Source organism: Phoca vitulina, unplaced genomic scaffold, assembly GCF_004348235.1.
Source record: "Phoca vitulina isolate PV1807 unplaced genomic scaffold, GSC_HSeal_1.0 scaffold2, whole genome shotgun sequence".
NCBI lineage: Eukaryota > Metazoa > Chordata > Mammalia > Carnivora > Phocidae > Phoca > Phoca vitulina.
The window spans coordinates 30,336,571-30,348,868 of record NW_022589705.1 but is presented as its reverse complement, the minus strand read 5'-3'; the positions used below and the strand labels follow the sequence as shown (position 1 = coordinate 30,348,868).

At 32.9% G+C, this 12,298-nt stretch overlaps 1 protein-coding gene across 2 annotated transcripts in view; it reads right to left on the bottom strand.

Annotated features, from left to right (window-relative positions):
* The window catches only part of ODF2L (outer dense fiber of sperm tails 2 like), a 47,661-nt gene that overhangs the window by 22,245 nt on the left and 13,118 nt on the right, over positions 1-12,298 (bottom strand). For both annotated transcript variants that reach the window (XM_032424667.1, XM_032424676.1), the window contains 7 exons: positions 10,092-10,224; positions 9,077-9,202; positions 7,588-7,647; positions 7,392-7,463; positions 6,752-6,868; positions 3,056-3,241; positions 462-571 (listed from right to left, as the gene is read on the bottom strand). In XM_032424667.1, coding sequence (XP_032280558.1) covers positions 462-571; positions 3,056-3,241; positions 6,752-6,868; positions 7,392-7,463; positions 7,588-7,647; positions 9,077-9,202; positions 10,092-10,224 — 804 coding nt within the window. The remainder of the gene's footprint in view (positions 1-461; positions 572-3,055; positions 3,242-6,751; positions 6,869-7,391; positions 7,464-7,587; positions 7,648-9,076; positions 9,203-10,091; positions 10,225-12,298) is intronic.

Sequence of the window (12,298 nt, the reverse complement as noted above, 5' to 3'; positions counted from 1 at the left end):
TAAGCATTTTTACTCATTGATTTTCTTTGTTATGCAATTAAGGCACTTTAAGGAACAGTAATTTTTAGGATTTTGAAAGCATTTGTGCTGTTATTGCAAGCTCTGTTATATATTCTTACTTACACATTCTTGTTTGGTAGAGAACTATCACTTCCATTTTAAGACAAAGTAGTGTTAACATTTAACTGCAAATAATAGATGACACATACCCAATTCCAAATACTAACCTACAAAATTCAAAATGTGAACACCAATGCACTTTTTAGTGGGTAATCATTTTATTGTATTTTTAGAATAGAATAAGAAAAGTCTTTAAAATTATAAATAGCAAAAATATCGAATCATATGGACAACCTTCACCACATGTAATCCAGAAGAACCAAAATGCAAACTGCTTAAAGAGGAAGGAACTGAAAATACTTCTTATTAACCCGTACAAAGATTCTAAATTTTTTTCTTACTTTTGCATTGTTTCAATCTGAACTTCCAATTCAGTTTTTTCTATTAGAATTTTCTCATAATGACTTTTCCAGGCATTGGAAGCTGAAATTGTTTCAGACAGCTTGGCTTCCTAAAAAATACATCAAGTACTCATCTTATAATTGAATAACACTTTGGTTTCGTGCAGGGCTCTAAACACAAATACAATATAAACAAGGAAACATCCTATAAAGGATGGAATTTTCGATATGGAAAATTTTAGTGTACAACTCTGAATATAGGAAACTTTTAAAGTAAATGTTGATAGTATCTTTATAGTAGTATTGTTTTAACGCGCATTGTGGCAGTTCCAACACTACATTTTAAGGATGTTGATAGAACTATTTTCAAATGTTTCATAATTAATGAAGATAACTTCCTTCCTATTTCTTGAGCTTTTCATTTTGCATTCTATATATAGAAGATGATAACAACCACATAAGCATCAGAGGAGAAGGAAGCCCTCTTTTGATATATATAGAAGCTATCTGCAATTCCATAATTCCATAGCATTTAATAATGCAGCCTTATTTATTGTTCCTATAATGATGTCAAGCTGTTTTGTAGACATTCAACTTCAAACATTGTTACTGTCAACAAAGACATGAAAACTATAGTAGTGGCTTGTCGACTTTGAATGTGAGCTCCCCGAGGTAGAGATTTTTGTCTGTTTTGTTCATTGCTAGGGCCTTGAAAGTGCCTGGCATACAGAAGATGCTCAATAAATAACTGTCAAATGAATTTACTCTTTACAAACCCACCGAGTGAGCTATAGTCATTGTGTCCCTTGTCTACATTCTACAGGACGACAAACTCACTGGGAGGACAATAACAATAATTATTAATCAGAAGACCCAGAAGTAATAATGATAGCAGACAGTATTTATTGGGGGCTTCTTTCTTTCCTTCTATCATTCATCCAGTCACAGAACAAGCATTTATTTAGCATCTACTATATGCAAGACTTTTTTGGCTTATACTTTTTTACAGTAATGTTGTTGATACATTGAATAAAGCCTAGTATTCTGTTTTCATATTTTATGTAAAATGAATTTTAATTTGCACAATGAAGTATATAAGTTGGGATATATATATATATATATATATATATAAAGTGTAAGTTAGGCAATATACTATAATGTAAAGATACTCGGAAATTTTATCTATAAAATAAATGCTATGAAGGGAATTCAAGATATGATATGACTGTTGTGGGACTACTTCAAAAGGAGTGGTCAAGGAAGGCCCCTCTGAAGAGATGACAATTAAAAAGATACCTGAATGATCAAAAAAGAACCAGCTATTGTGAATCCAAGAAGAACATTACAGCCAGAGATAACAGCAAACAATAAAACTCTACTCATTAGAGGAATAGAAAGGAGGCCAATATGGCAAAATTGTAGGATGACCAGGCACTGTGTTTTGATATATATTTCCTCATTTAGTCCTCTCTACAATCATATGAAATAGGAATATTATTATCTCCTATTTTATAGATGAGGAAACAGAATCTTAGAGAGGTTAAATACCTCAGCCAAAGTCACAAGATGAACAAGCAGAAGAGCCTTCCTATACCATGATCTGGGGTATGCGTGACATGATGCTATCTACACAGGAAAATCCCGAGAATGTTAATGACTTGATTAGCTTTCACCACTCAAGAATATTTTCAGGCATTCAACTCAGTCTAATGACCTTCTAGATTTTGAACTTAGTCCTTAATTCTTTTTGTCCAGTTAGATTCTTCTGAATGTCGTTCGTCTTTAAGTGTTAACACCCGAGCTTATAAAATATCAAGTTGTTTTGTTTACACAAGAAAGTTTATGCAAGTCCACTTTCATTTCTAAAAGCTTCTAATAATTCTATAAGCCTTAACATCAGTTCTTAAGAGGTGGAATACCCATGAGACATTAAAAAGAGTAAATACTTTATCAATTGCTAATTGAATAAATACAATAATTCATCAAAAACAACAAAGCACTAAGTCCAGTTTTCAACTTTGTACTACACCCAAAGATAACTTTCACATGGTGTGTTTACGTCAGTGAATGGCTTTAAGTGCATTACAAAGTTCAAATGAAGTGAATTACTGAATACAGTCATATGGTCTAATAACATAAATCAGCATTTCCCAAACTGGTGTTCCTTAGAACCAGTTCCAAGAGCTGTTTTGTGGGTAAAACAAGAGTTCTGTGGTTAAATAAGTGGTGAGAAACTCTGAGTTCAAAACTCTTCATTATGGTGTTTTACTTTGCCTACTCAGGGCCTTTAATATGCTAATGTACACTGTCCATTTCCAAGGGGGAATATGTATGAAGTGCTACCCTTAGCTTGCCATAGATGCATTGGGACACTTTTAATATATCCTTTAATAAAGTTCCCAAGGAAATACTGATATAATTCAATATGCAAATGTGACATTTTCTATAACCTTTCAAAACAGACTAAAGCAAAAGAGTGTGAGTGAGGTTTTCCTAGTATCAGTAGCACTGAGAAGATTATTATATTAAGCAATATGACATTAACTACATAACCTAAGGGCATAGGACAGTTAAGGAAGAATGTATAAACTTACCTGATCTCTAATTTGGGAGGTAAGGCTTTCCATGTCTCCAGTAAAGTGTTTAAGCCTTTGTCTGTAAATTTTAGATGCCTTTTTTAGAGCTATAGTTTTTTGCTTGCTTGATTCTTTCATTGCTACAGCTTCGTGCTTATTCTTTCTCAGTTGTAAGTTCCATTCAGTTATCTTGGTTTCTAAGCTCTAAAAAAATATTAGTAGTACCTAAATTATTTTAGAACTCCAATGTTTATGTCAACATTGTAAAAATATGTAAATAATCTTCCATAGATTTTATCAAAAGGATTAATCATAGGATTAATAAAAAGCAAAACAGTAAAGAAAGATGGTTTCACCAATGTTTATTTGTAACATTATAGAATGCAAATTTAAAATATATAAGCCTACATAAAACTAATCCTACTCTTATTAAAGATACTAATATTGGTGATTACAGTACATTTTTTAAACTTTTGTAATTAACTAGAACTTGTTAAAATTTCACATCTAGAATATTATACATAGTACTAGTTACTGAAAATCAAAAAACCGTAATTGAGCTGGAGACAATTCAAACAAATTACACAAAGCTCAAAGGAATCAGTAGCTCCCTACATATGTCAGGGCTTTTCAGTTGAAATGATAAAGGCTTAAAGGACATAAGATCAAAATCTATAGATCACAAAAAATGTAGTTGAGATAGACTTATTTTGCAAATTTTAATTTACTAGAATTAAGGGGCATGCCTTGACATTTAAAAGAGTTACATCAAGGGGAATAAAAGTACTGCTTTATCCAATGAGTAGTAACCTTATGGAAGTTACTATTCCAAGACTGAAGAGGTTTAGATGAATGAATAACTATCAGATCCACAACAGTAAGGGTGAAAAGATGTTTGAGGGGCATGTTTCTATCCATTGAATTTGATGGTGTTAATTGGGCATGACTGTTTCCTTACATAACTAGAGACAGAATAATAGGCTGGGTGGATGATGGATATGATTTAGTGTGATAACTCTCATGCTTTTATTTCAAATTATTTTAAGACTTTGTATTTAAAGTATTTGACTACTAAATATCTAAGAATTTAGAGACCTAAGGCTTTAATGCTTTTACATTTTTTGAAAGTTGTATAATACTGAAAAAAAAAATATTACAGAATTTAGGTTTTAGTTTAACATTTCTTAGACAATCATTTTAATGAAAAAAATCAAAGGAGTCAAAGTAAAAGATTGGGTTTTCTATTTAACTCCATGATCAATAAAAACTATGCTTCTTAACTTCCACTAGAATTTAGATTAAGAAGTACATATTAAATAAGATTTAAAGACTAGCCCTCTTTGAAAAGTGCACTCGGTAGATTAAGACAAGCAGCAAAATACTGTTAAACAGGGGCACCTGGGTGGCTCAGTCATTAAGCGTCTGCCTTCGGCTCAGGTCATTATCCCAGGGTCCTGGGATCGAGTCCCGCATCAGGCTCCCTATTCCGCGGGGAGTCTGCTTCTCCCTCTCCCTACTGCTCCTCCTGCTCGTGCTCTCTCTCTGACAAATAAATAAAATCTTAAAAAAAAAATACTGTTAAATAGTCTCTAGAAGTCTACTTAAACTAAAAAAATCCCATGAAATGTTTTAATAAGTTGTTGGGGGAAAACAAGTACGAGTAAGAGCAGTACAAGTCCACTGAAGAGAACAGACTCCACGGGAAGTACAGCTGCCATTCCTCTAGGAGACCACAGGGTGTCATCAGCACACCATGAATAATTGCTACACTGTCATAAAGCATTTTAAACACCAAGGTGAAATAAATCCTTTGGAACAAGATTCCAGTCAGGACTTCCTCACTAGATTTATCCTATCCCACATTTGAGCACTATTAGGAAGTATACTAAACTATCAAATTATTTTTATGGTTTCAAAATAAATGACTCTTCGCAGTCTTTTGCCAAACGAATGGACATACATTTAAAGTCAACTATTTGCCTTTCCTTATTTCCAAGGAGCTCTACATGCTGCATATTTTAAAGATAATTACTCTGTTTCTTCTAAATTGTGAAAATATTTATTCCTAACTGCTATATTATAAAGATCTTGAAAGAAAAATGGGTTAAAGTATCTTTGGAATACTTCTCAGAGAACTAAAACGTAAATTTTTCAAGACCTATTAAAATGAATTGACTCACTGGAGTCAAAACTAAAATATTAAATGAGATTTATGTTGCCAAACTGAGTTCATTATCTTTGTACTCCAAAAAGAACCTTGTGAAACCTAAATCGAAGAACTAAATTCTGACCGCCCTCCCCCAATAACTTAATGCCTTAAATTCCAAAATTGTATGTTACAGGGAGGGTAGAAAAATCAGTAACCTAATGCAACTTCTTGTAATTATTTCTAAACAGTAGGGTTTTTGTAAAGGAATTTAAAGTATTAGAAGAATGTCATGGCAAAATCTTAAGATTTTAGTCTTATATTCTCTAAATTATCATATGAAAATTGTTAAAATTAACTTTAAAATATCACTTAATATTTCATATTTAAATTGAAGAAAATGTTTTCAAAAATTTCCCAAATGCTATTTGAGGACATAAATAAAACTTGTGTAAGGTAAATTGTGATAGATGATTATCTGAGGTGTTAAATCACGTGTATTCTATTGAATTTACCATGACAGGCTAATGCAATATCAACTCTAGTTCATCTGTAATGCCCTAGGACTCCCATGCAAACGACACAGGGAACCAATGGGGGAAACTGCTTAAAAAGCACAGGTAGGAGGACAAAGGATAAAATTTACATTCCGCATAAGCCTGCTTAATGTCCCCTCACTGGGCAAAAGCTTTTCATCCTTGAAGAAAAACAAAAACCAAACACCCCAAGCGCAGTCTTGAAACATGCCACAGGTGCAAACATCTGCCATGATTCAGGAGTGCAAAAGCAAAGAGAAATTTAACACCGAGGTCCTCACACTCCAGGGGGGTTATCATTGTACACTTCTCTTCTCCAAGTGAGAACACTGCTTCTTTTCCTTTGGCAAAAATAATGACAATAGATCCAGTTAGCTTGTGTCATGTCATAGCGACCTCAAGTTCTTATTTCAAAGTGCCTATGAGGCTTCCAGAAGAGTATTAAAACCACTGAGTTTAAACCAAAATATTCCCCTTAATGACACTGCTAAAAAAAACTGCATGACAAGAATGTTACTCAGTTTTCTAAACACCAAAGCTAAGTAACTGATTTTAGGGTTGTTACCATTCATGACAAACACAAAAAATAATAAGCTATACTGACTGCCTACTAAATGTGAGTATGTATTTATGTGTAGATGTACAAAATAGACAGGAATACTATATCCCAAAATATTAATAATGATTTCAGTATTTTTAAATTATTTTAATTTTTTCCTTTGTATTTTACAAATTTTCCACAATAAACATAAATTAACTATATAATGGGAAAGATATTTTTTTTTTTTAATTCAAGCTCTATAAATCCTTCCTGGACTGGTATTAAAGAGAGAGAGCATTTCTATCTTGGGATTTAGAACCAAATCTTTAGATGGGCCAGAAATCTTAAGATCTGCCTCAGATACGTATTTCCCATGGCAACACTTAAATTGAATTCTTCCAAAACCACCAAATTCCAGAACTAAGGAAGGGCTTTATAGTTGTTCATTAATTTTATCACTTAAACTATAAAAATGACTGAATATTTATAACCTTTATGTATTCTTTTAATTTATCATTCTCTGCTTCCTTTTTATGAATTTGGAACTGTAGTCGTTCATGTACTACTTTTACTGATTGTGAAAAACGGTTTGCTTTCAAAGCATTTGCCTGTAACATAGAAAACAAAAAAAATGTGTTATTTGATATATTTCTCCACAATCTTTAACTTTATCCATATTTAGACATGATCTAAAAAGTTGATAAAAAGCAAAGCACCACTTTACATTAACCATGACCCCCCCCATTATAAATTGTACATAAAACTATGGGGCTATTTTCCCCTCCCCCTTTTTATTTAATGGCTCCTGATAATCTCCTTTTAAAAATTCTTACCTATCCTAAGTAAATTATATCTAAAATGCTCCTATAAACACTAAAATTCCTTAATTTATACTAAAATTGAAATACAAATTTATTCATAGTTCCTAATATATAGTGATTTATGCAATTACCCTGACTTAAAGACCATAAAAATCTTTTAAAAAGAAACTAAAAAAACTTGTAAAATATCCAAATAATGTAAAAACACTTCTGTGTCTATTTCTGAGGATATGGGGGCCAGGATGGAAAGAAGGAAAAGAGGGAGTCAATATTAAGAAAATATGATGGATTAAGCTCAAAATTTGCTTACCTTTTCATTCTGAAACAAACAAGAAAGTTCTTGAATATAGGTCTCCTTTTCAAGTACCTTCTTCTTAAGATTCTTCAGCAAATATAATGTAAGAGTTAGAAATATCACAATTTGGATAATGTTGGCTAATTTTATAAAACCAAGCAGCATATAAATAAAAAATGTCAGAGTAGACACAAAGTATAAAAAGACTTACAGTATTTTCACTTTCATTATCAGTTAGCTTCTCTAACATGCTGGATAAACTGTCCCCTACCTATGAAAAAAAGATATTATAAATCAGTATTGACAAACATAGTTCTCTACATATAAAAGTAGGAAGAGGAATAAGCATCACTTAAGAAATTAATACGGACAACTATTATGCACAGTTCAGATTTTTAAAAAGGTCATCAGATGGATTTTTGCCTAAGTGTTCCAAATCATCTTTTGTCCACAGTTTATGAGATTATATACTAATTTCTAAATAACACCTCAGACAACACAAGCCAATGACACAAAAACCACAAAAATCTTGTATACAAAGGAAGCTCACCGTGCTGCTTATAAATAGGTAAAAAATATAAACCACCTTAATTTTAGCAAATAAGATTATTTTTAAAGAATCACAGCACATTAGTAAAAGAATTCTATGTAGATATTTTAAATGAGAACATAGAAAAATGTTTATTCATTTTGAGGGTCACACTCCTGCTTGGGAATGTGAAAAGCTATGAATTCCTTTCACCCAAAAGTATTTGTGCCATGTACATCTAATGCAAAATTGCACACACAATTTCATGGACTGCATGAAGCCCACTCTTGGGACTCTGTAGAAGGACACAGTGGAATTGCTTGGCATACATATATTTTCATTTCTCTTGGATATAAACAACTTGTTCACAGCACCTTTATGCATAACAGCCAAAAACTGAAGCAACCTAAATATCCATCAACTGAGGAATGGACAAATAAAAATGGAATAGCCATACAATGAACTATTATTCAGCAATAAAGAGGAATGAAGCACTGACATGTGCTACAACATATTTGACCTTGAAGGCACTATGCTAAATGAAAGGCGGTTATGAAGAACCACATTTTATATGAATCTATTTACATGAAATTTCCAGAATGAGCAAATTCATAAAAACAGAAAGGAGATAATAGGGTAAGGAGGGGTGGGCGGGGTTGGAAGGTAGGTGAACTTCTAAAGGACCTGGGGGGGGGGGGTTCTTTTTGTGGTGATGAAAATGCTCTAACATTGACTGTGGGGATTGCTGCACAGTTCTGCAAATACACTCAAAATCACTGAAGTGTGCACTTTAAATGGGTGAATTGTATGGTATGTGAATTATCTCAACAAACTGCTAACCCCAAAAATAAATGAATGTATGAATACAATGGTACAATGGAGCTTAAATTCTAAGAAAATTTTATTTTCATCAGCTGAAATGAAATATAACAATGAAAAATTCTGAGATAGAAAATACAAATATATTTTCTATAAAAACATGCTGCTTTCATGTAGAACTATTTGTGAAACGTTAAGAGTAAGGGTTAGTTTCATGATTGACATTTCAAACGAAAATTCAAGAATTATTTCCATTTCAAATATACCAATAATTCAATTTATACAGTTTCAGAAATAGCGAATCCTTCAGGTGAGAAATATATCTATTAAATTAGTGCTTAGGGGTCCTTACTTGTTGGTATTCTGTCTTTCTAAGATGTTCTAAAGCTTGTTTTACACGTTTAAAAGTGTCTAATTCTTTTGTTAATATTTCCTTCTGTTTAGAAATCTTCTTCAAATTGGATGCAAAAAGATTAGCCTGACAAAATATAAGAACCACATACCCATTTTAAGATACAGCATTAAAAAAAAAAATCTAAAAAGATACAGCATTAAGACACTCTAAAATACAACATTGCTATTATCAAAGAATACTTTATCCTAGTAACAAAATCATTTTTGCATATAGTAAGAGTAAATTTTGCCAAGCTTATTAATAGTACATTAAAGTACATTGCACAGGGGCGCCTAGGTGGCTCAGTCATTAAGCGTCTGCCTTCGGCTCAGGTCGTGATCCCAGGGTCCTGGGATCAAGCCCCGCATCGGGCTCCCTGCTCAGCCAGGAGCCTGCTTCTCCCTCTCCCACTCGCCCTGCTTGTGTTTCCTCTCTAGCTGTCTTTCTCTCTCTGTCAAATAAATAAAATCTTTAAAATAAATAAATAAATAAATAAATAAAGTACATTGTACATTAAAGTAATGAAATCAAAATAAGGGCTTAAGCCCCGAAGTGTTTCAGGCATTTATTTTAATGAAACTAATAGAATACAATCTATTTTTGTCTCTAACTCAAACTTCAGTACACTGAAATTTTAGAATACAGGCTTCTATTCTATACAAAACTATAGAAAATAGATATATTTCATCTCTTAGAATATTTGTTTAAATTCACTCTTGAAATAGTTGACTCTCTAGTTCAATTTTGGATAAGTTAAGCACCAAGGTTAGCCTCTTAACAAGTGCATGCCTGAGATTATCTCTGAAGAAAAGAATTGCCCCTAATGACATAGGAGACTGATAAACCTGCAATTTTTAATATCAAATACCAGGATGTGAGCATAACTGTGTTAAGATATAAGACTGCAGTTAATGAATTCTGAGTACTATGCTAGCTGTCTATTTTATTAGATGTTCATAAGTCAGGTACTCACATTTTCAAAACTAATCTCTTCAACGGTATCCTTAAATAATGGCAAAAATAATTCTACAGAACAGGTTGCCAACTCAGCTTCCTTAAATGTTGCTTCCAGGTCAGTCTTTTCATTTAGGATGTCCTGTTTTAGACTAATTAGATACGCACAAATAAAATTTAAGTTAAATCTGTCACATAAACTAGTTATACTTTTTATGCAAATATAGCACAGCGTTAACTAAATATTACAGTTCCACAAATTGCTCTCCAAAATATAACAGTAAATGGTCACTGAAAATGTATGAAATTTTTCCTATACTCCCCTATTTTTCTATACTTAATATACACAGAAAAAGTTTTTAAAACGTTTAGATATGTAAAACACAAAAACCACCAACAGCAATGCTTCATTGTGCTACTTGTAATTGTTCAACATCTCTTTTCTGGTTTGTAAAATGATTTGTGTGAAGGTGTTTATGTCTTTTTTACTTCCCTTTTTACTCCCTACTCCAAACCAAAGATTTGTCTTTCTAGACCTTATTCCCAAATGCTTTCTTGAAACTTGCTGTTCTTCACAAAAAAATTCCTCCAGAAGAACAAATAAGCTAAACAAATGGAACACAAAAAACTAAAGCTCTCCACATTGCAAAAATCCTTCACACTTGGCTTTATAATACATTATCATCATTCAAAACAAAACTATTAATATTTGCCTTCTTGATTACCTAGACACTACTGTGTATCACTGTAAGAGACATCTCTTTGGTTACATTTTTACATCCTGAAATCAGGATGCTTCCTGTAATCTTTGTTAAGAAGCAGTCCTGAGCTCTTTCCTGCACATGCCCAGAACTAAAAGTGTCAAATGCTTTCAAGAATGCCCCAGAGATGGGGTGTAGCACTTTTTAACCCCTAGGAATGGACGGCCATAGAGGGGTTGAAGGAGCTGGTGAACTAGGAATGTTTAGCAACATTCCAGAAGCAAGACTCCAATATAGGCTTGCTGAATATTATAAGAGCCCAGCACCAATAAATTTTAGTTCAGTTAAAGATCGTCCTAAGAAATGCCACATCACCAATACTCTTAAAAGCAAGGACAACTCTGAGTCAAAAAGTGACTAAGAGTTGGATACTGAGTATAAAAAAATTTTGAGAATACCCTACTTTATTTCACTTATGTTTTATTTTTTATTTTTATTTTTTTAAAAGCATAGTTACTTGAAGTCAAAAATCTATGTATAATTAAGTTTGAAGGAGCTTTTTCAATATTTATAAATAAAATAAATCATAAGAAAGCATTGTATCTTTCTTCAATAGGCAGCTTTTTTTCTTTCTTTACAAAACAATATAATGGCTCATCAACAACTGATGGGATCTTAGAGGCTATGTCAGAAAGTAGACTGTGTTCTTAATTACTGCTGGCTTAACGTGATGGGTATAAGATGTTGGCTATAAATGACAGTTGTCCATTATTAAAAACCATGGGCAGAAGAAAGTCAAGAATGGTTATATATGACCAAATATCACTGTCATTTACAACAAGCTAAATAGAAACTGGACTATACTATCAATGTGACAATAATGGTGTTTTGAGGCTGTCATTTTGGGGGGTCCATGGGTGGCTCAGTTGGTTGTCTACCTTCAGCTCAGGCCATGGTCCCGGGGTCATGGGATCAAGCCCTGCATCAGGCTCCCTGCTCAGCAGGGAGCCTGCTGCTCCTCCTGCTTGTGTTCTTTCTCTCAAATAAATAAATAAAATCTTAAAAAAAAAAAACGTGTCATCTTGGTAAGCAATGAGTCATATAAATAGCAAGTGTATTCCCTATTTTTTTTAAGATTTTATTTATTTGGGGGGAGGGGCAAAGGGAGAGGGAAAGAGAAAATCTCAAGCAGACTCCCCACTGAGCATGGAGCCCAACGCGGGGCTCAATTCCAGACCGTGAGATCATGACCTGACCGAAATCAAGAGCTGAACACTCAACCAACTGAACCACTCAGGCACCCCGTGTATTCCTTATTCTAAAGGAGATAGCAAAATATGACAGGTATTTGTTATATAGCAATGTTCCAAATGACAGTGAATTAGTACTCATCAACTACATTTCCAACATTCCATAGTACTTCTATTTTCATTTATCTTAGCTATAAGGCTTAATACTTTAATAATTCTCAATAGATAAGGCTTTCATTTTTATTTGCTTTCATTAAGATTTCAAAAACCTAGCC